Source organism: Vicugna pacos, chromosome 2 (assembly GCF_048564905.1).
Source record: "Vicugna pacos chromosome 2, VicPac4, whole genome shotgun sequence".
In the NCBI taxonomy this organism is placed as follows: Eukaryota; Metazoa; Chordata; class Mammalia; order Artiodactyla; family Camelidae; genus Vicugna; species Vicugna pacos.
In genome coordinates, this window is record NC_132988.1 from 80,784,114 (window position 1) to 80,806,793 (window position 22,680).

At 39.8% G+C, this 22,680-nt stretch overlaps 1 protein-coding gene across 5 annotated transcripts in view; it reads left to right on the top strand.

Moving 5' to 3' along the window:
* The window catches only part of AFF1 (ALF transcription elongation factor 1), a 173,195-nt gene that overhangs the window by 127,289 nt on the left and 23,226 nt on the right, over window positions 1-22,680 (top strand). For all 5 annotated transcript variants that reach the window (XM_072943023.1, XM_072943014.1, XM_072943004.1 and 2 more), the window contains 6 exons: window positions 1,355-1,441; window positions 2,392-2,428; window positions 5,604-5,655; window positions 14,936-14,990; window positions 15,116-15,153; window positions 17,228-17,384. In XM_072943023.1, the coding sequence (XP_072799124.1) occupies window positions 1,355-1,441; window positions 2,392-2,428; window positions 5,604-5,655; window positions 14,936-14,990; window positions 15,116-15,153; window positions 17,228-17,384 (426 nt within the window). The remainder of the gene's footprint in view (window positions 1-1,354; window positions 1,442-2,391; window positions 2,429-5,603; window positions 5,656-14,935; window positions 14,991-15,115; window positions 15,154-17,227; window positions 17,385-22,680) is intronic.

Below are 22,680 nucleotides of genomic sequence, written 5' to 3' on the forward strand. Positions count from 1 at the left end.
GCTCCAGAACTGCTACCCTTTCCGTTGCCGTTTGGTACAGAATTTCTCTCTTGTACTGAGCAGAAGGTGGTTAGTCAAGTGAGCAAGGGCATGATACCACCTTGAGCAAGAATTACTCAGAAAAGCCAGTGCAGGTTACTTTGCTTGTCACTGTGCCTGGTCCTTTATGTCCTGGGGCTCTGGCAGGGACGGCCGTGGGAAGATATGCACGGAGGCTGGGAGTGGAGATGCTTGCCGCTGCAACAATTTCCAGTTGTGGCAAGGATCGGATGGCATTTCTGTGGTCGTGGGGAGGCTGGTCACCGCTGTGGGAGAAGGCCCAGTGCTCTGTACAGGTGGTACAGCAGGATCCCGGCTCCCCAGCTTGCTGGTGGAGGTTGCCTGTCGACCTTGACACCAGTTTGCCAGGCAGGTCTGAACACACGTGGGGATGGGCTGCTTTTTCTTGGACTCAGAAGGCGGGGTGGGGGGGGTTGTGCGTTCCCTGTGCTGCCAGCCGGCAGCTTCCTGGGAGATCTGATCCTGTCCTTTTGGACCTCGGTTTTCTCAGCTGTAAAGTGAAGGGGCTGGTGTTAACGACCTCTGGTGTCATTGTAGCTCTTCAGCAAAGTGTGTGTGTGGCACGTTTGTGATCAGGCACCTTTAATCTGACATTTTGTTTTCCACTTGTTCTTAGCAAGCGAATGTGCTTAGAAAAGAATTCATGTCCAGATAGGTGTGTTACTTTGTAAGACACAGAAGTTTTGCCTCTATGAAAACAGTGAATAAAAATGAAACTTCTGTTAATGAAAAGGGACGGTCACGTTGTAAAGCGTTCTCCACAGAAGTTCTTATGTACTAGTAACGTGTACCAGGGAAGGGTCAAATCCATTAAAACTCTCCCAAGTGGAACAAGTGACCTGAATTACTTGTTTGCTTAAGTCAAACAGGAAAGTTCTTCTTCCTTTGAACTTAAATAATTCCAGGAAGTGCAATAAAGGAGCTGAGGGAGAAAGAGCACATTGAGACGGGACTGCGTTTTCATAGTTACATAAGCTCTGGTGCTACCTGCTGCCGTTTCACGCTTCAGGCTCCGCAGGGTTCTGAGGCTGTTCCTGTTCTGTGCTCTCCTTCTGCAAACTGATTTCTTTTCAGTTTTGTCTGTTGGAGATCTTCAGCTTTTGAACAAATATAGCCCACCAAGTAGGAGGTATTTTCTGTTTTTTGTTTTTTTAAGTAAATGAAATAACTTTTGAGATTTTACTCTTCATTTACCATCAGTCCACTCTACATTAAGTTAAAGAAGTTAACTGAAGTAGCAGTAAATGTTCTATTTATAATTTTCTTTATCTTGCCTTTCCAAATCTCTTTCCAGGAAATGACCCATTCATGGCCTCCTCCTCTGACAGCAATACACACGCCTAGTACAGCTGAGCCCTCCAAATTTCCTTTTCCCACAAAGGTAACTGCTTAAAAGTACAGCAAGCCCTGCATCCACACCAGTGAAAAGTCTGAAATATTGCTGTGTGCCAGATTAAGTATTACTTGTTGAAATCTTTGGAAATTAGGTTAAATTTGCAAGTTACTTTTAGCTTCTAAAGTGCTTCCTAATGCTTGCACATGCTTTACTCGCCAAGTCATGTCAGTAAGTACATCTTACACTTGTACAGGGTTTTGTGGCTTAGGAAGGCATTCAAGACTTTACAATAAATTCTGTCATTTTTGAGCGTCTTGGCTTAGTTGCGAGGGAGGTGGAGTCAGAGGTACAAGGAAGTTAAGTGAGGTAGGGTGTCTGCTTCCTGCTTCAGAATTTAGATGCATACATACATCTTACACTTATCATACCTCCTACCTTTTCTTAAAGTTTAATGTGATCTGTTGCATTAGTGTTGGTTTTAATAACAAGCTAATCAGTTGCTAACTTGCATGTTTCTGTTGATTGTAAATGTTATATTAAAAACACTGCCTTTTTTGTTGCTGTTGTTCTGTACTTGTGCATAATCTTCAGAATACAGAAATATCACCTTTAGATCTGTGTTCAGTCCAGCCTGGTATATATGCACACTGTTAATACATGTTTGCTGTTCCTTTCCATGATGTCACTGAGGATATATCTACCCAAACCCAAATTTGCCATGTTGGATGCTTTCTATCTCTTCTAGTAATAGTTTTTTTTTTTTTTAAAGGTAATTCATTATTTGATTTTAAGGTAAAACATTATACCTTGTGCTTAAAAAAAAATCCTTGCTTGACATCAAAGGAAAAATAAACTCTAGGAAAGAATAGAAGCAATAAAACCTATTTTATGTAAAAATTAGATTTATCAGTGTTTATAAGATTTAGCAGTGATGCAGTCTTAGATTTATAAACCTTAATATTCTAATAACTAGAGATTTTTACTTTTCTTTCTAGGATTCTCAGCATATCAATTCTGCAACCCAAAACCAAAGTAAGTAAATATGTGGAACAGATGATTGCGCTGGAGAACAAAGCATGATGTTGACTGTTTAAATATAAAAAAAATTAAAGAAAGATGCCCCCCAGAGATAGGGCCTCCTGTGCTTAAAACATAGGAAGGGAGGCAAACATAAAGCTGGTCTTGAAGTAGAATTTCGGATTATTGCAGTGTTAATGAAGATGTCTTATAAAGTACCAAACATATAATTTGGGGTTGCCTGACTTATGATGAATATCTGAAGAGCGACTGTGAAAGCACCGTTACCCTGGAATTGTATATAAGAATGGGTTGGGGTATTTTATGTGGTTCTTGTGTTTTGTTTTGTTTTTTTTTTTAAAACAAAGTACGGAATTTTTATAAGGAAGAGAGCACATAGCTTCTTAAGTCCTTCTCTATGTATTTGCCATGTAATTCTTTTCTGGCTTTTTTTTTTTATGGATTGGAAATATTTGAGAATTCAGGGGGAAACAGGAAAAAGCTAACTAGATCCAGCCTTTCTCTTCATCAATAACTCCTCGGTTCAGTCAGTTCTTTGTGTCCTAAATACATGTGAGGGATTTGAAGCCTTACAAAAATGACTAGTGTATCTGAAATCATTTAGTTCCTTAGTCATCTGGTGAGTGCCTGATTTACGGAGTGTTCATCTTCAGAGGACGGAGAGACCACAGTAGGGTGTGTGGAGCATGTATGTGGGTCCAGAGAAGGTTGCTCATGGACGCCCCACAGAGGTGGCTCTTCTTCAGATCTCCCCATCGCATTCTTTTCCCTCAGTTGTATTTTCCCCTCGATTATCCTGTTGTTTATAAATTGCAAGGATATGAGGAGAGTTGAAAAGATGAGAAAAGCGAAAAACGAATGTCCTTCCTCTAGGGTAGGGGCAGGCACACCATAGCCTGAGAGTCAAATCTGTTGTACAGCTAGTTTTTGTAAAGAAGGTTTAATTAGGTTGCAGGCATTCCCACTCATTTATTACTAATGCTACAGGGTATAGCATGCCAAGTCTAAAATATTTCCTACCTGACCTTTACAGAAAAAGTTTGCCATCCCCTGCTCTAGAGATAATGAATAAGACCTTGCAAAGAACTGCTAACTAAATGCCTTCCAGATGCAGAGAAATGAATGTGACCATCTTGCCACAGTATTGGCAGTCTTCCCCCCCCCCCAACATCTTGGCAGCACAAGTGAGCAGGTGGGTCCCCAGCTCAGCTGTGGGCTGCACTGCTGTGTACCTTTGACCTCTTGCTCCCCTGCCCCCCCAATGTCCTAGGGCTGCCAGTCATGCAGATTATATGCCTTCCACTGGGCTACTCACATCTTGCATGATTGCTAACTCCTGGTTTAGAAAGACCCTATAATCCTTTAAGCTGTCTGGTTTCTCCTTTTTTGCAAAATATAGTTGAGGATGAACTGGTAAGCACTTTTTTGGCCCAGGCTGGTGGCCCTCTGGGCCAGTGCAGGAGTGTGGACTGGTTCCTCGTTGTCCTGATGAGAAGTCTTCAGACACTGGCAGGTCTCCTGTAGGTCTTGGCTCAGCAAATGCTTACGTTGGGGTTTTTTTGTGCTGCTACCACTTTGTCTGTTGGTGTTCTGGAAAACCTTGTTTACCTCTGAGGGTGTGACCTTTAGGGGGTAGAGTTGGGCACTAGAGGGGTCTCGTATGTTGGATGAAGAGGGAGTGGAGTAGGTGCAGATAGAGCTTTCAGAGAAGTAGAGTGTGACATCTATTTCTCAAAGTAAGCTCAGCAGGAGAATTCAGATTTCTTGAAAAATTACCTTATGGTTTTGGAGTCGGTAGAGGATGAAGTATAGGGATTTTACTGGAATGCCCCAGTATTAATGTCCATGTGTGCAAAAAAAACTTGGCTGCCTGAGGATTACCAAAGCTTTGTGGAGCATGGACTGTGCCGAGATGACTGTGTGGAGTCTGTCTGAGTGGATTTAGCCCCTCTAATTGGGAATCCCAGCCCCAGCTTGCTAGCCAGAAGGGGAGGCTGTTAAAAAATATCCTATAAGAGCTGCTGCCACCATGAGGATGAAGCGGTTAATTGCACATGTTCAAGTGTCTCCACCTCACGCTGATGGGGCATCTCCTCACCCCTGCTGCAAGGCACCATGTTTCCATTCACTTCGAGTTCTGCTTCAGGTCCCCGTTACGCATCCTCCCAGCTGCTCTGCTGCCTCCACGCTGAACCTTTCCTGTTCCTTTCCATGTTCTGTCGGGTAGCACCACCAGGCTGATGTCTCTGAGGAATTGCCGTGGTGGTGTCTCATTGCCCAGCGACAGAAGTTTTAACTTCCCACTGCGGCATTCAGAGCCGTCTAAATTCTGACTTGGGCCGGTCCTCCCATGCTGCCCCCCTACTCTGCACCCCGGCTCTACCCCTCTGTCCTGTCCCCGCTTTCCTACCTTCACTCACATTGTCTCTTCCGTCCAAAGGCCTTCCTTACCCCCATCTCCCTCTTGCCGGCAGTCATTCTCTCCGCATCTCACACATCCTTTGTGACACAGCTGATTTTGTTCCTTTTGCCGTTACCAGCAGAGTGACTATTTTCTGGATTCCCGGGACAGTCCATTTTTTTGTGCACTTACCTCACACTGCCTGTGGTTGTAGGTATTTGTGCACCTGCTTGGTGTCCCTTGGTCAACTGCAAGCTCCTTGAGGACAAGGTCAAATGCCCTGAACATCTTGGTGTCTAACAGGCAGTTTGTAAATAGCAGTTGAATGAATGTATGGGGGGGCAGGGGGAGCACAGTGGGCCAAGGACGGAAGCTATAAATGGCAGTGCTAGGCTGTCACTGATAGATACGTGAAGTCACACCGGGTGGGGGGTGAGGGCCGCCCCGTCATATTGCTTCCATGGGGGGACACCCCCCGACACCAAAGAAAGGTTCCCACGCATGGGAGAGTCTCCAGCAGCCTGGATGGCATGTCTCAGAGTGTGTTCTCCTTGTTAAGGGATTTTCTAATTCTGAGCAAGCCCCTTCTCTAGCGGTAACATAAATGTTATTTTATAAGCAGTGTATAGCACCCTGGTTGATGGAATTCAAATATTCTAAGAGTTTAGGTGAAAAAGGTGAAGGAGGGGACAGCAAAAAAAAAAGAATTTATAACTAATAGTCTCGGGAATTTGTCTTTGTGTTTGATCATTTTTCCCTCCCTTACAGAACAGTATGATACATCTTCAAAAACCCACAGTAATTCTCAGCAGGGAACATCGTAAGTAAAATGCTTATGTTTATTAAAAGTTTACATTGTAATTTCCCATGAAACTCTTGCATAGGTTTTTATTTTCCCCTCCTTTGCTTTCAAGTAATGACTCATAAAATACTGCTGCATTGTAAGGGGAAGAAATGACCTACATTTCCATTTGGATCCTATTGAAGCTTTAGGCACCGTAAGAGTTTGCTAAAGGGTTTTCTCAAAAGGAAAGGCCTTTGAGCCATTATCTACATATTAACCGTGGGAAATAGAAGGCTTTTAGCTTTATGAATTTCAATCTTAAATAGCTTTAGCTTTTGGAAACAAATTTGGGGGGATGTGCACAATTTAAGATTTTCTGCCACTTTTTTGGCCTAGTTTTAACTAATAAATAATGTCTTATTGCCCAGCTGTTCTTTATTAAGGCCAAGTAAGTCCAGATATATTTTGGGGTTTTTGGAACAGTTGAAACTACATAGGAAAGATTTTTAAACCAGCTTTTTGACCCAGTCTGTCATTTCTTGCTGGTGTTGAACTCATATTCCTTTCACTTCATGACCAGCAGTGTTGTGGAGGGCTTCCTCTCTCGCAATCTGAGTGCGTACTAACACGGCGTTGCTAGTCTCCGCCTTCTGTTTTCTAAGCCTAGGATTTGTCCATGTATTTTGGAAGGAGGTGTTGCTGTGGGTTGAATATTTTACAAAGCGTATAGTTGAGGCCAAGAGGTTCTTTTGTCTCCTCACTGTGACTGCATATGGGGCTGGGTTAGATCTCTGTTCCCAAGGTCAGGTCCTTCATCCGATTGTTTCCACTTCCCCAAAGTAAGAAAAAAAATAATGAGATTTATTGTTGAAAGACAAACTTGTTATAGTTTGAAGGATGAATTTTTGTGCGTGTAATAAAAATCTCTTCCATTTGTAGGTCTGGCTGATGGTGAAGTTTTGCTTGCTAGGGAAAGAAATTAGCCCTATGTCAGTCTTCCCCTTTGTCTTTTTTGCCTTTTCTTTTTTCCCTTTTTGTTTCTTAAAAAAAAAGTTTATCCTGAGTTCTGAGAGTCTAGAGTCATCTCCTTAGATGACGTTTAGAGGAGGAGGTGGTTGGGGAAGCCAGTTGATGGCTGGTGGGGAACGGACACCGCGACTCCAAGGACCACGCTCAGGGCAATCCTGGGGAGCTCCGTTGCTTCCCCAAACCGTCACACCCTGTGCTCCTGGTAATGGTTGGAAGTAAAGCTCTTTAGACTGTAAGAAGCTCTGCTGATGTGTTTGGGGCAGCAAGGGCAGGGGAGTTGAAGAGCTTGCATCCCACTCACAGTAAGAACAGAAAGGAGGGGCTTCCTGAGGGGCGGAGCGGGTGGAGGCTGCTGGCTCCCTGGGCCGGTGTATAGAGGGAGCAGGGCCACTGGGTCTGGCCCAGGCCTGAGAAGTCGCTTCAGACTAAGCAGTCCAGAGCACACCCTCCCACACCAGTTTCCATCAGCTTTCAGACTTAGGTAGTTGGTAGGGACTGACCACTTTCTATGATGATTTTGCTACTCAAAGAAATGGGTAGTTCTGATATGTGAGTTAAACTGAAAATCAGAGGTGTCTGAAAATTTATGACAGATATGCTATATCAGTAGCATATGTAGTGCTTTCTTTATAAAAAACTATTACCTTACCATGTATAAAATTACCTAGAAAAGAATATTTGTTTTGATCCCAATAGATTTAGAGCTGGGATGAACATAGGGCCCAGTGCAGGTGAAGAGGGAAAGAGTGATGCAGGAGAGAAAGTAATCCTGAGGCGGGGTGGATACCGAGGGCTGTGTGGGGTGGCACTTTGCTAAATGCCAAAATGAAATGTGCCTTTGGGAAAAAAAGAATCACTTGTATGGAGATTGGATGAAAGCAGTGTCCCAATTAATTTTTAAAGTGCAATCATTGTTTCAGAGTTGGCATGGCAAATCTCTTGGTGTTTGCAGGTTGATTTGATCTAGTGTCAGCATCAGGGCTCTTTGACATGCAGTTAAACTATTTCAGTGACACATGGAGTGGCAGGAAGATAGTCTAATGCACTTTGAATGTCACGGAAAAAAAGTTAATTACAGGGTCATTTGTACTTTGGTTTTAAAAACCAATCTAGGTCTTAATGCTTTTTCTTTCAGAGTTACTAGTACTCGGGACTCCTGACAGAAGTGGAGGAGTACTTATGAAAGGGAAAACGAGGGGCCTGGCACTGGAGGATAAGCTTGTGGAGAGTCTGTATGAACTCTTACATCTGTCCAGACCTGGGGGCGGGTAGGTGTTAGCCAGGTGGTAGAAGGATGTAGGTGTGAAAGAAACAGGTGCTGAATCCGTTACTTTTGATCTCTGTAGTTGAAGCTCTGATTAGTTCTTAAATGATGACCTCCTTCTGGCCAAGCACCTCAGGGAGGTGATTAGCTAGGATGTCAGTGTTATTTGCTTCTCAGTTTAGGGGAGGGGATGTTGGTTTCAGGGCTCCTGGCTCTGGAATCTTTCTCCTTTCCAAGGCTTTGATCTGTTGAGTTCTCAGCGCAGAGTACGAAATAATTTCCTTTTTCTGTACAGTTGTAATGTCCTTCGTATAATTGTGGAGAGTTCCCTTTCTGTACAGTCAGATGCAGTTGCCTAGTGTCAGTGATTTGCCAGCCTGTCCAAAGGGATCACGTGTTACTGTTTTACAAACTATAGAGTAATTGATGGACATTATTGTGGCTGACTTCCGTCTTTCCCACCCCACTACCTACCCTGAAGTTGCCAAGCCTTACTAGAGGGTGCCCTCCTTTATTTGTCTTATTTTTGCTTCAAAAATCATCAGTACCTATTTCAACTAAGAGGTAGAAATTAGCAATTATAGCAATTTGGGATTTTTATTACTTCCTTGGAAAATTTCTTTTGAAATGAGGGAAGTTTTTGGATGTGAAGACTGGGGTTGAGGTTGTCCTGAAAGTTGTACGAGAAGGAATGGTGCAGAGTTCAATGACGGCTGGAAAGAATCTGACACCTTTCCACATAAGCCTGAGTTTTGGCTTTTACTCAAAACTTCACTGGTTTTTAAATATCTTAGCAAAGAACTAAGGAAGACCCATCCTGTCAGTTTACTGTAATATAAAACCATCACATCAGGACACATGTGTCAGCTGAAATATCTTAGAATTCAGCCCAAAGAAACGGCTTACTTGTACCAGTTCGTTTAAATCATAACTGCCTTAGGAAAAAAATGTTTTTCCTTTTCTAGATACTTCTTTTTGTTTTGTTTTTAAATGCTAGCTTATGCTGTGTGAAGGTGCTTCACCTGGGGCCTTATTCCAATGACAGCTTTAGCTTCAAGTGCTACTTGCTGCTGAACATTATGGAGGAAGTGGTAGAAGTCACCCCTGTGAGCAAAACTTATAAATTATTTGTCCTTGAGATCATACCACTGTCCTGTATGCACAGTTCTTCAGCTCTTCTGAAAACAAGGAACAAACACTGGACTGGTCAGTGATATGTTTGTGAGTTAAACTTTCAGCATCTCATAGTGTAAATGGAGATCCTGTGGTTAATGCTAGTTCTCAGTACTCAAATACCTGGTATTGCTGGAGAAAGATGCACTTTACTTTTCACTCCCAACTTAACAAGTGATTGAGTTTTTAAGTGAGTTAATATTAGCCATGCTATGGAGAAATGAGAATTTGTAATATTGAGTATTGAATAATTTCCATTCTTAAGTGAAAGCAAACAAATGGTCATTCCGTGCAATGTTTGAAAAATCTGCTTATTTCAGAATTATAGTTGCTAGGACACATTAAATCAATATTTAGAAAATACTGAAATTTCCAAACGCAGAATCACCTCCTCTCCCCATCTGCGCTGTCCTGTAACTATCTCATGGCAGAATTACAGTCATTTGCTGTAGTCAGTTCTTGGAGTTCTGGCTTTACTAGACAGTATTCCAGGACTTCTTGCAGGGCACTATTTAACTTCACATTGTATACAAATTAATGGTAGAAACTTGCATAAATATTGAAGGGATATTCTGGTGAGGCTATGAAATGAAGCATAATTCTCAATTATAATCAAATGTTTAATTATAAATAAATATATATATCAATTTAATTATATGTTATAATTTTAAAGAATTATAAAAATACAGATAAGATGCTGGAGGATTATCTCCTTCAAAGTATTTCCCCTGGAGCTATACTTTCTTAAATGATGGCTTGAACTACTCTGGGAGCACCCTTTTAGCATAATATATACTTCCAAAACTTGGTCTTAGACCAAAGGTCAAATAAAATGGACAAAAAGAATAAATTTATCAAGTGCCTGTTGTCTAATAGATAAGTATAATGTAAATGAGTTTATATTCTACATAAGAAGAATCATTCTCGTCATTCTTTAACATGCTTTTGACCCCAATTATATAAATATTATTCCCTGGGCTTGGCGCCAGGTGACTTGGAGATAGTTTCAGAAATGGCCTCCATTCATCCATTCAGTGCATAATGATTGAACACATGCTGTGTGCCTGCTGCTGGTTTAGGTATTTGGGGAAATTGTAGCCAGTAAGACAAAGCTCTTGTCTTGCATGTCTGGTAACTAAATGCGGGTGGCATGTAATATAGTCTAGGTGATGTGATAGTGACAGGCTAGGGGAAGCAGCTTTTTTGGGTGCTGCTGATACTTCTGGGAGGGTCAGGAAAGGTCTTTCACAGAAGGCGATATTTGATCTGGAGCCTGAATGATGAGAGGGAGGCAGAGAATACTTGCTACCTTTAAAGGGGCTTAATAGGCTGCCGGCTGTGCAGTCACTTACCTGTCTATAAGCAATGTTAAATAGGTATATGATTGTCAGCCACAGTTTTTCTAGATTTTGTTTCTAGTTGTCCAGTATGGCATCTTGTACTAGTATCTTACTTAGCATACATAAAAATTTAATCTTATTTATTAACTTCAAACTTTCTCTCATTTATACTGTCATGATTTTTCTTATATCCTTATTTGACCTCAGATAATCTTTTTTTTTTTTATTTTTGACCTCAGATAATCTTCTCTTCATCCACAAAGTTTAAATAATCTTTTATACCTCTGGCCACAATTTTACCATAATTTTACCATCAGCCATAAGCTCACTACTGTAGCCGAATCACTTTCCCCTCTACCTTGTTAATCCATCATCTCTTGCATACAGCCTCTCCATGAATTTGAATTCTGCCAACTACTGTCACCATTTGGAGAGTTCCCCTTGTATGCTGTGTCACAACTGCTTAAGGTCTGCTTTTTCATTTTTTAAATTTATTGTATATGGAGCGAGCCCTCTTTCTAATTTGTCACTTCCCATCATCTCCTACAAAGCATTTGCAGTCCCGATTTTTGCCCCGTATCAAAATAGAAATCAAAGCCTGATTTAATTTAAACATTTGGGAAATGTGAGAATTGTGTAAGTTTACATATTCTCACATGCTCATTAGTGGTTTCTGAAAAATATGCACCACTTTATTTGCTATTTTAAGCACACCTTATACCAGGGTTGTGACTTTTTAATTGCAAATAACTGCTTGAACTTGCCTCCACTTGCTCTTTTGCAAATAGAATGTACGGCACGATCATAGGAAATGTTAAGCCAAGAACTCAGTGTATTGAAACAGTTTGGGGGTTCTGAACTGAGATGTTACAGAAGCTCTGGGCAAGTCCAGTGCTAAGGAACAGAAAAGGAGTGAAGGCTTGTCTGGTGTGTCTTCACACAGTAACGGTTGGCCTCTGAGCCCCGGAAGCATGCCTGCCAGAACCTGTATGGCTCTCCCCGCTTTGTAGAACAGCTGCCTGAAGAATGCATTTGTACAAAGGAGGCTGAGGACTGTTTGTAACCTTTTAGTAAGAAGTTTACCTAACCAGTGATGTGAAATGTGGTTAAACCTACATGGTAGTTCAAAGAGTGGCTTTACCTGAGCACTTGTCTTCTTTTGAACAGTGCCAAGCTAAGTCAGATGGTGCCATGTCTTTGAAATAACTGGTTTACCCTGGAGTTTGGAAATGAAATTAGTTATTTGACCAGTTTTAAAAGTATATAAGATTTAAAGTTCATTAATTTTCATGGGGGAGAAATGGTATATTCATTTTATTCCAGCGGTATGGTTAACTATTTTCATCCAAATCCTAGTCTTTCTCTCAGTGGGTTCTGTAACTTAGATTTCATTCCATCTGTTAGGTTTTCTAACCACTGTCCGTTATTGGCCAGAGCAAGGAGATCGTATCCAGGTGGAATGGATTTTGCATGCCAGGTCCAGCATGTACCAGCTTCATGAGCTTAGGCAAATTAGGTGGCTGTTCTGAGCTGTTTCCTCATCTTTAGAATGTGAGATGATCAGAGCCAGCCCACAGGGTTGCTACTAAAAGCAATGCATGTCAAGTTCATTCAGATCACACAGAGGGCACAGTTAGGTGGTACTGTTACTTGTTCAGCAAAAGGGACACTATTCATTCAGCCAGCTTCTTAGGGTACCTGCCAAGTTCTAGGTATAGAAAATACGAAAGTGAAAATGACTTGATCCTGCCCCAGAAAAGCTTATGGTTGAGTACGTCCCTTCGGTCTTAGTTTTCTTGACCTAGGTTTTATTGGTATGTGTGAGATTGGGTCTAAGAGATTTAATTCTTTTCTGCTGAGTACGGAGGTGCTCACCCAGATGTGCTGTAACTAACTTTGTCATTCTACACATTCAAGGACCAACCTAGTATATAAAATACGAAGTATAACAGAGTAGCTTACATTATACCAGCATAGTATAACTGGTGTAGTAATTTAGTAATGTGATTAGCTCCAAATATAATTATCTGTGGCACAAGTAGAGGGTTTTCGCAACTGATTCCTTTAAACATAAAACCTTTACCTGTCATCAGGTTACATTTTCCCAACTATATAGATCTTAAAAAAAAAAACTCACAATGGTATTTATGATTAATTTTATATATTTCTATATATCAAAACTTAGTCATGTTTTTTAAGTAAACTTTTTTCTTATTAGAGACACAATACATGTTTGCTATCAGAAACTTTAGAAAGTACCCTTCCCTCACTACTGGTTTATGTCGAGCTACCCATTTCTGGTGATATAATAAACCATGGTTTCTGGGAGGTTCTGTGCGTACCATTGGCTGGGTTGGAAGACACATTACACTATGTCTGCCGGTTCTTGTGTCAAATAAATTATATCCATGAATTTTGATTAAATGAAATCCCATGTGTAAATCCTTAGTACTATGTAAGTGACGTTTTGTTTGACCCTATTGGTTTATCTTTTGTTTGTTTGTTTTGAGTGAATGCATCTTTGGAGATGCCTGTAGCAATCTGCCTTCAGAGGCCACTGTCCCTCAACTCTTTAGGTCCTGAGTAAGATCTCTTCCTGCAGGCCTGTGTTTGTTATTGTCTACCTACTGCTCCGAAAGCAAAGTTTTCAGGATCTGGGACAGCACTTTAATGGCCCCTTTTATTCCGTAAGAGCAAGTAGAGCTAAAAGTTAGAATGTATACTTTCTGATATACTGAACATACATTATATTCTTTCTGACTTTAGAAGAATCTGTGCATGGAAGCTAGGCAGACAGCTTGCAGGGTATTTAGTCCTCTGCTTGTAACAGGAGGCCTGGTTGCGACTATACAGTCATCAGTGTTTCGGGAAATTAAGAAAAATCAGCTTTATACTAAACAAACCCAATAACTAAGAAACAAAAATGTCCATTTCCTATGATTTTGTTGTTGTTGGTTAATACTGAATATACTCTGCCAGATTTTTTTTATTGTATTATATTAACATTTGTTCTAAAGATAAATCTTATCTTTTGCTTGTGTGTATACCAGGCAAGCCACCTTTTAGCAGTAAACCTGTTGAGTGACTTTTTTCATATACACTCTTGTGATTGGTGCTGCCAAGCCTATATCTGAAAGCTATGTCTTCTAGTTTTGCTAAAATATGAATTTAGCTTCTACTAGATAAATACTGAGCAAGATCTACATTTACAAGTAGCTAACAGTTTTCGTATTTTTAAAGAAACTCATCACAAGATTTTTTTTTTAGTACATTTGTTGGTGGAAATACATCCTTGGCAGAATTACAACATCGTATGTAGGTGGTCATTATGAAAGAGCCAAGTTTTATCACTTATTTTCATTAGAAAATATAGTGGTTTTTTACCACGGATTCCCAAAATAATCATGCACGCTTATTTCAGTGATAGGTAGTGAGTTTGCAGTAAAATTTTTGGTCAGAGTATTGAAGGGGTATTTTTAGAAATACCAAAGGATTGTAACTTCTAATACAGTTTGCTTTTCGGAGCATCAATAATAGTCAAGCAGATATTTTTTTCAGTTTCATTTGTAACACTTCCTGAAATATTCATGCTCAAAACTTCTGTGAGAAGTGGGAGGGAGCAATTACATATTCATTCCATTGATACTGGTATCTTCATGGAAGAAGGTGAAGGAGGGAGGGGATAGGGAAGTGGGCTAAGACTTGAGTAAAGATTTACAAATTCGGAATTGTGTGCTTTTAATATTTAGGTTTGTCATAAACCAGGGTGCCTAGAGATAAGTGTTAATAAAACTTTGAGGAAGTGAACTGAGTTTTTATTTTTATCTGAATGATAGCAGTAAGGTAAAACATATTTTTAGACAACAGTGTTATTTGTATAACTACTCTTTCCACTGATTCATGTTCAGGCAGACAAAAGAGGAGGCGTGTGTGTGTGAGTGTGTGTGAGTGTGAGAGAGCGAGAATAAGCTCAATATTGATAATGTCTTTTGAACAAAAATGTAACTGCACTGTTTGGTGACAATTGCCTTGGTAAGCCTCATACATCTTACTATATATTTTATTTTAATTCATAGATAGCACTTTTGAAGTAACTCAGTGAATGTTTAATCATTTATTCCAGTTGTTAGAGACCATAGGAAAAATAATTTGTATTATATTTTTTGATTTTACTTCTTTTTCTTGTTTGTTTTATTTGTGTGGGCCTGGAAACTTCAGTCTCAAGGATGGCAGCAAGCCCCTTGTAAAACTTGTAGTTCTGTTTTTAATGCTCAGAACATGTGAAAGATTCAGTTTTGAGATGGTAAAGAGCTTGGACTGAACTAGTTTCTGTGTTATAATTGTAAAACTCAACGTTTCCAGGAAAATAAAGTATTTGATAAATAAATAAAAGTTACACCTATCCCATCACTCCTTCTGTTTCGTTAAGCATATTTTCTGTTTATCTGCTGAAAGAAGTTACTAGACATTATTTTAAACTCCACACTGTCTCTTTCCCTGCCCATTCCAGCATGCTCAAAGATGACCTTCAGCTCAGTGACAGTGAGGACAGTGACAGCGATCAAGTAAGTTTTGTACACCCCACAGTACCAGGAGTCCATTTAAGTCCATCTAATATTTCTGAGCCACTTATCCTAACCTGTTTTTTGTTCTTTCCCTCTTCCTTCTTCCCCTTAATGTGAATGCCTAGACCCCAGAGAAGCCTCCTTCCACATCTGCACCTCCAAGGTACCGTGTGTGGGTTCCTCCCCATCTGTATAAAATGTTTGCTTTTTTTCTACCAAATGGGGAAAATGCAGCCTTATTTAGCACTTTCATAGCTTCATTATGGGAGAAGGAGATAGAGGATCAGTTAAAAGAAATTACCTGTCTAATATTTTGGAAGCTTAAATCAGCCCTAGGGAGGTTGTTAATGCTACAAAAGAGAAACTCCCTGCCTCCACCTAAATCTTTATTTAGTTTTGTGTTTAAAATGCTCAAGAGGTTAAAAATAGGCTTAAGTCACTTTCATTAGTATTGTGTAACCAGTATTTGAAAAATTACACCGAAGAGCCCGATGTTTTTATGAAAGTGACTGATTTGCTGTATTTTTTTTCTAAAAAAAAAAAAAAGTGAATTGTTTCTAGAAATTATTTTCCATAGTGCCTGTCTTAGTTCTGAATTTTCTAATTGTTTCAGCTGCTTTTAAAAATGACAGCATTTTAGTGTGATGGAAAGTGGGATAGTTTTCACTTTGTAAACAGCTAGCCATATTTGAGAAGATGATGCTTTTAGTTTTTGGAAATGCGAGCCATCTAAACTACCTTTTTTACCATTTCCTCTGGTACTGAGTTTAATGCTTTAATATGCCAATAACTGTCCTCCATGGACAAATTGTTCGATTACACTGTAGCTGTTTTACTCCCTTGAGACGTGGTGATCTAGTCTGAGACAAGCTCAGCACTAAGAACCTGCCTCTAATATAGCTGAGGTTATAGTTAATGTGGAGGAAGATCATGTAGTTATGCAAAGTCTTAAGAATTCATAAGCATTGCTTACTTATTTCTATCCCATTTTGTTCAGTAATTTCTGGTGTCTTATAACAACTTACAAAATACGACAAAGTAACCTAACTTAAAAGTGGAGTGGGGGAAAAGGAAAAGTCAAGGTAGAGGATATACTAGAGGCAGGAATAATACTGAAAGTGTGTCTCATTCTGATTATCTCTGGCTGAAGCTTTCCAGCTACCACAAATTTGACGCAACATTTTATATGAGAATATTCTGTTGTATAATGCTTATTTTAAAATTGCATCAGCTAGTGATTTTGTTATTATCTAATAATTTTTTGTTATTCTACTTATTCTAATATAATTAATACAATTATTTTGGAAATACTTTAGGTTGATTTGGAGGCTTTCAGGATTAGAGTTATTGACTTACTGCTTTGGCTAATTCTGTGTAGGGCAAGGTTTTACGATATGCTTTGAAATTCTGTGTCTATGTGTCCAGCAGTGTGATCACTGTGTGTTTTCTCACCCACCTAGAGTTATTGCCCTGTCCTTAAAACTCGGAGTAGTTAATCTCTCCTTCAGCTGATGTTTGGGGATGATGCTAAGCCACCTTGAAAGGATGGCCCATTTTATGATTCTGCCCAAGAAGAAGTGTGAGTGGATTGCCTTTGAGGACACTTTCCAGAGGAACACCGTTTATATTCAGTAGTCTCTGGCTACTCTACAGGTGGTTCTCACATTGAGAATAGAGGGAGATTTTAATATATTGGCTATTCTTTTATAAATTAACTCCTTTGGGTTTTGTATTGCAGGCATCAGCAAACTTAAAAGGGTCAGAAAGTAAATATTTTATGCTTTGTGGGCCACATATCTGTGTTGCAACCCCTTGACTCTGCTTTTGTATTATAGAAGCAGCCGTAGAGAATACATAAAATAACATGTGGATGTGTTCTAATAAAACTTTATTTAGAAAAGCAGGCAGCCAGCTCAGGCCATGGTTTGCTAACCCCTAATTTAAAGCACCCAGCATCTCACTTACATTTCGTATAACCCCAGATGTTCTTCGGGAGCAAAATGCCACAGGTTTCTCTTTTATGCACTTATGTGGTGAGTCATTTTAAGGGTTTTCACAGATTTTGCAGCCACTGAGGGCCTTTCTCTCAACTGGATGCTCTGGTCATTGAGTTTTGTTAGGGAGTCTTGAGGTCCTTTCTTTCGAGTAGCAGAAAAATGGGCAAAGAAGGAAATGAGGAAGGAGGGAGGGAATCCGCCGCGCAGGGTCCTCCTGACTCTCGCCCGGTTGCTTTGCAGCGCTCCACAGCCGCTTCCAGAAGCGGCGGCCTCAGCACATTCCAGCAGCGCCGAGTCAGAGAGCACCAGTGACTCAGACAGCTCCTCGGACTCGGAGAGCGAGAGCAGCTCAAGTGACAGCGAGGAGAACGAGCCCCGAGAAGCCCCGGCTCCCGAGGTACCGGGTCCCCTCCCGGCCGCGGTCTCAGGGGCGCGGTCCGTGCCCGGGGCTGGAGTCGCCGCGGTGGGGCCCGCGGGCGGCGTGGGCCTGCTGCGGCGCACGCGCACGCGCACGCGCAGCCAGCCGTGTCTGTTTACTGGTTTCTTCCCAGACGTGTGGCAGTGGAGGTTTGGGAGAGAAGTCGTCTGTCTCCTGTTTAAGACGATAGGTTCTTTCCCACTGTTGCTAGAGCTGTTTTGAAGAGCATCTCATTAAGAATGTGCACACCCCATTTTCTCTTCCCTTCTTTAGAGGAGGAAAACTCATTTCATTTGGCTGCTGTTCTAATATTAATAAGGAGTCTTTTTGAAATTTTAGGAATGCATGAATTAAGGAAATCAAAAGGGGACAGCCTGATTTAGCAAAGGGCAGGAACGTGAACTAGAAATAAGCCTTCAGAGGTTCTATTTTTGAATCACTAAAAGCCATGCATTAAATTGATGGCAAAGTGGTTTTGCCAGCACTGAGTTTCTTGCTCCCTCCTTCCCATGAAAGCAGGGATAATTGTGTTTGCCTGTCACCCACCCTTGGGAGATACTATAAAGACAAACAGATGAGACTGAAAATCTCAAGCACTAAATTTATCTGGAGGATTTATACTATTTACTGGATTGTTAAACACCAGAAATTTAGTAACAACTAATACGGTTGCCAAATGTCCTCAAAACTTAAGAGTAGCAATGTGAAATGTTTGCTGGGGAAGGATACTTAGTGAAAAGGGAAGGTATTTTTAGTGAACCCAACTAGCATGTATATAGAAAATTATTTTACATGTTTTAGGTAGGAATCCCAGGAAATGAGGTTCTCTGATTAAGAAAGCGTTAAAAGTTTTCAGTGTTCGTCCTGCTGTTTAGAAAGCAAGGCCACTGCCCTAGAGCACTAACCAAATACATCTGGAGATGATGAAGTGAGACTGAGGAGCCATGTCCCAGAGCAAGGGAGGATGAGGAAATAACTGAGTGTCATCTTCTTTGTTGTTCATGAATTCTGTCTGGCACAGAGTAAGTGCTCAGTAAATATTTTGTGGAGTGAATAAACAGATCAGCATTAGCTGCACTTGAAGTGCCTTTAAGATTTTAGAAACTGCTCAGTTTCTGGGGGCACTGCTTCCTGGTAAGATGGTAACTGCTGTTGAAGGAATTTTTCTATGTCCCAGGGAACAAGGTACCAAATGTGTGCTGCAAAAATGCTGTGGTTGTTCACATTGCTGTTCATCAGATCTGTGCTCTCTGTCTCACCTTATTCACTCAAAGATCTGCATACGTGTTTGATTCCTGATATAAGCAAGTGAATCCAACTAAATCATCACATTCTTTTCAAGTAAAATGGGAATGGCACAGATTTGGTTGAATAATTGAAACTTGAAAAAAATTTAATCTCGTACTTGTAGTAATGAAAGTTATATATCTTGTTTCTCAAAAGGTTACTGGACTAGATTTAGAGGCTCTTAGATGAAAAATAGATGTTCCTATTCTACTTTACTTTTTAAAATCACCTTCCTAAATAGGTCATATTTGTACATGTGTTGATGTGCAAATCTGGACTTGAGTATGGCTTTATATGTTATGTATCAAAGCCTGGCTTCCTCAGAAATATTTTGTCTTTGCAGATTTTAAACTTTTACTTTTCTCCCAAGGTATTTAGCAACGTTTCTCTCCTTTTAAAATAAATACCTGCATTACTGTAAATCTGTGCTAGTTGAGAGTTACATGAATGCCATAATAGGCCATAGTTACTAGTTTTAACTTTCTCACCCGTTTATTTTTAATGCTGAGAAATGTGCTCTTTAGGACTCCATTTTAAATTCATTTGATGAAGAAGCCCTGTGATCTTATGAGATCTGAAATGTTGTGTGTGTGTCAATGGGCTGGTGGTGAACTTGGGGGAAAGCCACTTTCAGTCTCTGCTTTATAGTGTGAGTCAGAATGTGGATCTCAGCTTTTGAGAATACGTGGGCCACGTCACATTTGTAGTGCTGCACTTAAGTAGTAGACATGTGAAGTTTAGGGGAAAATGATTATTTTCCCAGTTATTCAGGGGTCTGCTTAGTTTTCTGATCTCTTCATTGTCCAGTTCTTTGGTAGTAGACTATTGTGGTCGATTACCTGCTAAGCAGCTTTGTCTTTTAAGTTTTGGGCTCATACTCTCTCACAACTATGATTTTTTTTACTGAAAAAGTAGAATGTGTGTTGTGACTAGAAAAGCTTTTTATTCAAAATCATAATTCAGTCTAAAATACACAAACTTGAAGTGGAAGGATAGCCCATGTTCTTGGATCGGAAGAATTAATGTTGTTAAAATGGCCACATTACCCAAAGCAGTCTACCATACAACATTTTTTTCCCCCTCAATTTTTCTTTCTTTTAACATACTTGAAAATGTTTATGTGGGCTTGTTCCCTGTTGGATATAGCTATATTTAAACTAAGAAGCAATGCCTCCTCCTCCTTTTAAATTATTATATAGAGTGAATGACAGTGTAATATAAATACTTATCTAGGTATAGTAAAATTTATTTATTTTTATTTTATTTAAATTTTGTTGAGGAGGAGGTAATTAGGTTTATCTATTTTATTTTTTAATGAAGGTACTGGGAATTGAACCCAGGACCTTGTGAATGCTAAGCATGGGCTCAACCACTGAGCCCCATCCTCCCCCTAAAATTTAAGTATTATGTTGCTATCGTAAGGAAGCATATAGAAATAATAAAGCTATATGACATGAAATAAATACATAAATAAAAATTTAAAAAAATGAAATACAGAAACTTTTGCCAATTTGAGAAGTTAGGAGAAATAAAGGGACATAATGGCCGAAGTTATTAAAATGCTCAATGAAAATTAATCATATATTTTTGTACTTCTCCTGTGCAGTGTTTGGGTTGATCCAGCACTGGGAGGTTGGGGTGGGGCATGAGGAAAGGCTGAGGAAGAAATGAAAGTCCAAACCTTGATTCTGTCCAACACTTAACACTCTTAAAATTCATCCTAAAATCGATCTTTAATCAATCCCTCATGTAAAACTTTCCCCCATCCCAACACCCAAGTAATATCTGACCTTAAAGGAATTCTGTCCATTTTACATCTTCATAGCAGGTACACAGAAGGGATCGCCCCCCTACCCTTTCCCTTTGTCTGGGCACGCCAGCTCAGTATGGCCCTGCAACTGGGCCATACGCCTTCCTTTTAGACGTTTTTAGTACCACGCTGGAAGAAAATGTGTTTTACTTCTGTAGCCAGGATATTCCTTCAGGGACTGCTAAGCATATCTTACTCTGCCCCGTTTTGGGGTGGAGGAAGCGGATGTTATTTATATCAGGAATGACCTTCCCTTTTGGTTCACGCATAAATACTCTTCTATAGAGCAAGTGTGTCAGTGATCACAGTACAGTCATAAATGTAGCCCTGGTGAGAGATCGCTATACCTTTCCTGAGAAAAGTTTGAAGGATTTGGCTCCTGAGGTGATTGACAAATGACATATCTCAATCCTTTGTCCCAATCAGTTAACCATTAGTATTACCACACCCTCAAGTCTCTGTAGGAAATAATGTCTGACAGGTAGATACTGTGTGCTAATCTTCTCTCTGCCGTAAACAATTGTCCTGTCTTGTTAGAATATTGGATACAGTTTCAGATTACCTGTGAAAAAACGCCTGGGACTTTGTTAGAGTAATTTGCTTCTTTCTTCTTTCCCTACTCTGAAATTCAAATGAGAGCATGGGTATAGAGTTGATATAAGTAAAGAGAGCTATAAAGAATGTATGTTGTCTTGAGCAGAAAAAAAAAAAATTCTGCAGCCCCTCTTTCTGGCCAAAGTGTGGTCCTTCCTAGTTCCTCTTAGTTCTATTTTGTTGCAATCACACTAAACTCAAACTAGCTACCTGATCATTTTATTACCTAACCTTTTCTGGCCCCCAAGGCCTTTACGCTGTATCTACATATCTTAAACATATTAAGTTTGCATGTTTTTACAGAGTTTAATTGGGATATTCGACTTGAGAAAATTGTTAACAATCCTCTCCATAAAATACCATCCACTTACCAGAGCGAGCTCCATATCCATGATCTAATCAGTTAAGCCCCATGTGGAATATCTTTCAGTTAACTTCTTGTACATTATGGAAATGATTTAGTCATTTATAAAAGCTACCTGTCAAATGGATCTTAAGAAAAACATGTAGCATGTCAGTGGTATACTGCCCTTTAAAAAAAAAAAGTATAACCATTGCTTACTCTATTAGACACTAGTATTTTTCAAACAGCATAACGTTTATAGGAATAGTAATATTCCTCTAGGAATGCCCAAATAAATACCTCATGTATACCACTGTATGCAATAAGAGTGAAATTTGGAGATAAAGGTGTCCTTGTCATTCTTTTAATAAGATCTGAATAACCCAGTTGGAGAGAGAACAATGTGATGCATCAAGAGTCAGTTAGCAACAAAGATTTCCACAGCAGTTAACAGGAGAAGTTAGGAACTTTGTTTACTTGCCAAGTTGAGTGCACAGATAATCAGTATAATCTCATTGCTTTTGTGTGCTCTGGAGCCTCTGCGTTTCTTAGGAAAGTAGGTGCTATTTCAGACCAGATTGCCTGTAACAAGAGACTTCATGTTTGATTTTTAAAGAATTCAAGTGGGATTAATGGTTTGCTAATGTGACCTCTCTTGGCTTTTATCACCCAGGTATAAAATTTGAAAATCAGTATACAGTATGTCTGTGAAAACACTGAAAACTGTGTTTTGTATTAATGTTTGTAAATAAGAGAAATGAAATCAAGTCTTGAAGAAAGTATGAAAAGTATGTCAAAAAGAGCATAAAAACATGAAACTCATCCATAATCACTGACTTCATTTATTCATTGAACTTCTGAAAAATCCTTGATAAGAAGATTCTTTCCATTCTTCTTTTCCCTATTATTTTCTGAAAAGATTGTTTACAAGCCAAAATGTGTCAGTTCTGTGTAAGTTACAGTGTAATTGCCAGGGGAACAGAGTATTTGTTATACAGACTTATCGGCAGTTGCCAACGGTCTTCATTGGTCAGAATCTAATGGTCTATTGTTAGTCTGTGTCTGCTACGGTAAAACTCCAGTGGCACCAAAAAATTGGAAGATTGTTTAAGAGTTGTTTTAAAATTAATGAAGCTTTAGCCAGTCTAATCAAGAAACAGAGAGAAGGCCCAAATAAATAAAATCAGAAATGGAAAAGAAGAGGAGTTAAATAGAATTTGACCTGTAGTTAGGGGAGGATC